Source organism: Lipotes vexillifer, unplaced genomic scaffold (assembly GCF_000442215.2).
Source record: "Lipotes vexillifer unplaced genomic scaffold, Lipotes_vexillifer_v1.1 scaffold13, whole genome shotgun sequence".
NCBI lineage: Eukaryota > Metazoa > Chordata > Mammalia > Artiodactyla > Lipotidae > Lipotes > Lipotes vexillifer.
The window spans coordinates 859,716-862,431 of record NW_006790761.1 but is presented as its reverse complement, the minus strand read 5'-3'; the positions used below and the strand labels follow the sequence as shown (position 1 = coordinate 862,431).

Here is a 2,716-nt window from a genome sequence, read left to right as displayed (position 1 = left end):
GAAGGGCTATGGGCAGGAGGACAGAGCTGGATGGATGAGAGATGAGTGAGCCCACTTCAGTGCCCGGCAGCAGGGAGACAGGTGGTCAGGATGCTGGTGCTGCATGAAGACCCCAGAATCGCCCAGAACTGTAGTTGTGAAAGGCAGGTCAAGAGAGGGGGGACTTGTAGGAGGGTCTCTGCCTGGAGTAAGGGGTATGCTCCCTGGCCCCAGGGCTTCTCCCAGAGAGGGCTTCCTGGGAAATCCTCCAGAATCACCATGACAGAGGCTTTGGAAGATGATTCCAGAAAGCAAGATCAGGCCTCGCTGGTAGACTGAGGAGCTATTTCTGAGCCCTGGAAGCCTCAGACCCAGAAGTACAAAACGTCTTTATTTCACAGAAGTGAGAGCCATTTCCACCGTTGGAGGGAGGGAGATGTGAGGCAGGATGGGAGGTGCTGAGCTGATTGTCCGTTTCAGAAGGGTATTCTGAACTGAATTGAGTGGGAGGCCCTCTAGGACCCCAGAGCCACGGCTGAGCCCCAACCTGGACATAGTCTGAGCCCTGAGCTTGGCTGGAGGGTGGGGCAGGTGTGAGAGCTGGAGGAGTCAGCCCCTTACTGCAGATTCCTGTACAGAGAAGGAGGGGCCTGGACGTCGGGCACAAGGAAGCAGGGGTCACATTGGGGTGCTGCGGACCTTGCCCTCCTCCTCCGGGTTGTTCTCATAGGCATTCTCATGCTCACTGGACCTGAAAGAGGATGACAGGGGTCATTGCTCCTTCTGTCCCATCCCCTTCTCCCTGCCCCTTCCTGCATTTGTGAGGGCAGTGTCTTCCAGAATAAATGTCTGAGCCCCAGAAGGGGGTTCCCCTGACCACATCTGGTCTTTTGCACCTGAGACCTGAGGCCTCTCACCACCACCCCTGAACCCCTTCTCTCTCTTCCACCTAGCCCCTCCCCCACTGGGCCCCCATTGAACCCACCTCCCCACTGACCTCCCTCCCCTACAGATCCTCCCCCCACACACTGAGTCTCCCAACTCAAGCCTTCAGAGTCCCCTTCCCGCGCTGAGCTTCTCTTCCCCACCGCACCCCTAAGAGTCCCAACCCACCCCCTGAGCCCCTCCCCCCACCAAGTCACCATCACCTTACTGAACCCTCTCCCCAAACTGAGGCTGCATGTCCCCACGGAGCCCTGCAGTGCTCTCAAAGCCCGCATCGCTCACCATCTCCCCACATGGAACCCCCTCTCTTCACTGAGCCCTTCCCCATATGAGCCCCCATCCTCTGAGCCCTCTCCCCTTCAGAAGCACCTGGTCCTGAGGTCCCCAGGGGACCCTGGAGCACAGGGTGGCCAGCCCTATACTAGCATCTCACCTGAAACTGGCCTCAATCGAGGAGTACTTGCCGTCCGTTCCTACCAGGATCCCATCTGCTTTGTTTCCAATGGTCATGACCATGTTCACAGGCTCCCTGGGGAAAGAGCTCATCATTAGGGCTCTCTGGGTCCCCTCTCCCTCTGTCCCCCCTCCTCCCTCTAGTCCAGTCAGGCCCTATTCTATAGGCTCTAAGGCAGAAGCTCCTCTCTCCAGCGGGGCCCTGTCAGCAGCCTGATTCTGGCCATGGGGCCGCACACCTTTCTCCCTGCTCCACCGTGGGGCCCTCAGGTCCCAGCCTGAGATCTACTAAAGATGTACCCCAGGCCTTGCACCGGCCACCTCCTGGCCTCCCTCTGCTGTTTTCCTCTGGCCTCAGCTCAGCTCCAGGGCAGACCCAGCAGGACTCAGTGTCTGCCCTAGATTTCCACAAGGTTCTCCTCGGCGGTAGGAGCGGTCACTGACGGCAGAGCTGGGGCCAGTGGAGAAAAGAAATATTTCCCACAAAAATCTCCTCGCCTCTTACTCAAGTGTGTCCTCTGTCCCCAGCTCCCCAGACACCACTCTTATGAGGGTTACGGGGACCCTAACCACCGTTCATCTTTCCTCGGACATCCCATGGGCACCTCAGACTTAATATGTCCCAAACTGCCCCAGATCGGCCTCTTGTGGTCTGTGTCTCAGTGGGTGGTCCCATCAGAAGGCTGGATGTTATCCCTGTCCTTCCTCCCTCCTGTCCTCAGTGTCCCCACCCCCTCCTAGAAAGCTCTTAAACCTGTACTCTCTCTCTATCTGCTCTGCCGCCTCCACAGCTCAGACTCTCTCCTGACCTCACCCTCATTGCTCACCTCGTCTGCAGACTGGCCCAAAGCATCCACCACGGGGCCGCCAGTGATTCTGATCCGGCCACATCTCATCCCAAGACTGGCTTACACACTTGCACTGGATTCCTACTGCACTAAGGATAAAGCCCAAAGTTCAGGGCTTTGGTGCCCAAGGGTCTGCTTGGCCTGGGCCCTGCCGACCTCAGCAGTCTATCTCGGGCCTCTCCATCCACGAGCTGCTTCTGTTCCCTCAGTGGGTCCTACACTGCTGCTGGTACCCAGGCACCAGGCCGCCGGTGTGAGAGCTGGGGGGCAGATGCAGCCTTGCCCCAGAGTCAGCAGGTGCGGAGTGCGCTGGATTTCAGCCCAACCCCTTCCACCTTTGCGCTCTGCTCCGAACTCAGGACCCCCAGTGACTCTTCCCTCAACGGCAGTGCTCTCCCACCCCACTCTGTGCTGTGACTGGCTCCTGCCTGGGCTTCAGGATAAACATACAGTAGGAAGACTTCTCTGACCACACCCTCGCCCCCCCCCCC

At 58.7% G+C, this 2,716-nt stretch overlaps 1 protein-coding gene across 1 annotated transcript in view; it reads right to left on the bottom strand.

The window, feature by feature from the left end:
- Nucleotides 1–657: 657 nt before the first annotated feature.
- PDZK1IP1 (PDZK1 interacting protein 1) overlaps nt 658–2,716 on the bottom strand; it is a 5,167-nt gene continuing 3,108 nt past the window's right edge. Inside the window, exons 3-4 of the mRNA XM_007463931.1 lie at nt 1,358–1,453; nt 658–730 (exon numbers count right to left, since the gene is read on the bottom strand). Coding sequence (XP_007463993.1) covers nt 658–730; nt 1,358–1,453 — 169 coding nt within the window. The remainder of the gene's footprint in view (nt 731–1,357; nt 1,454–2,716) is intronic.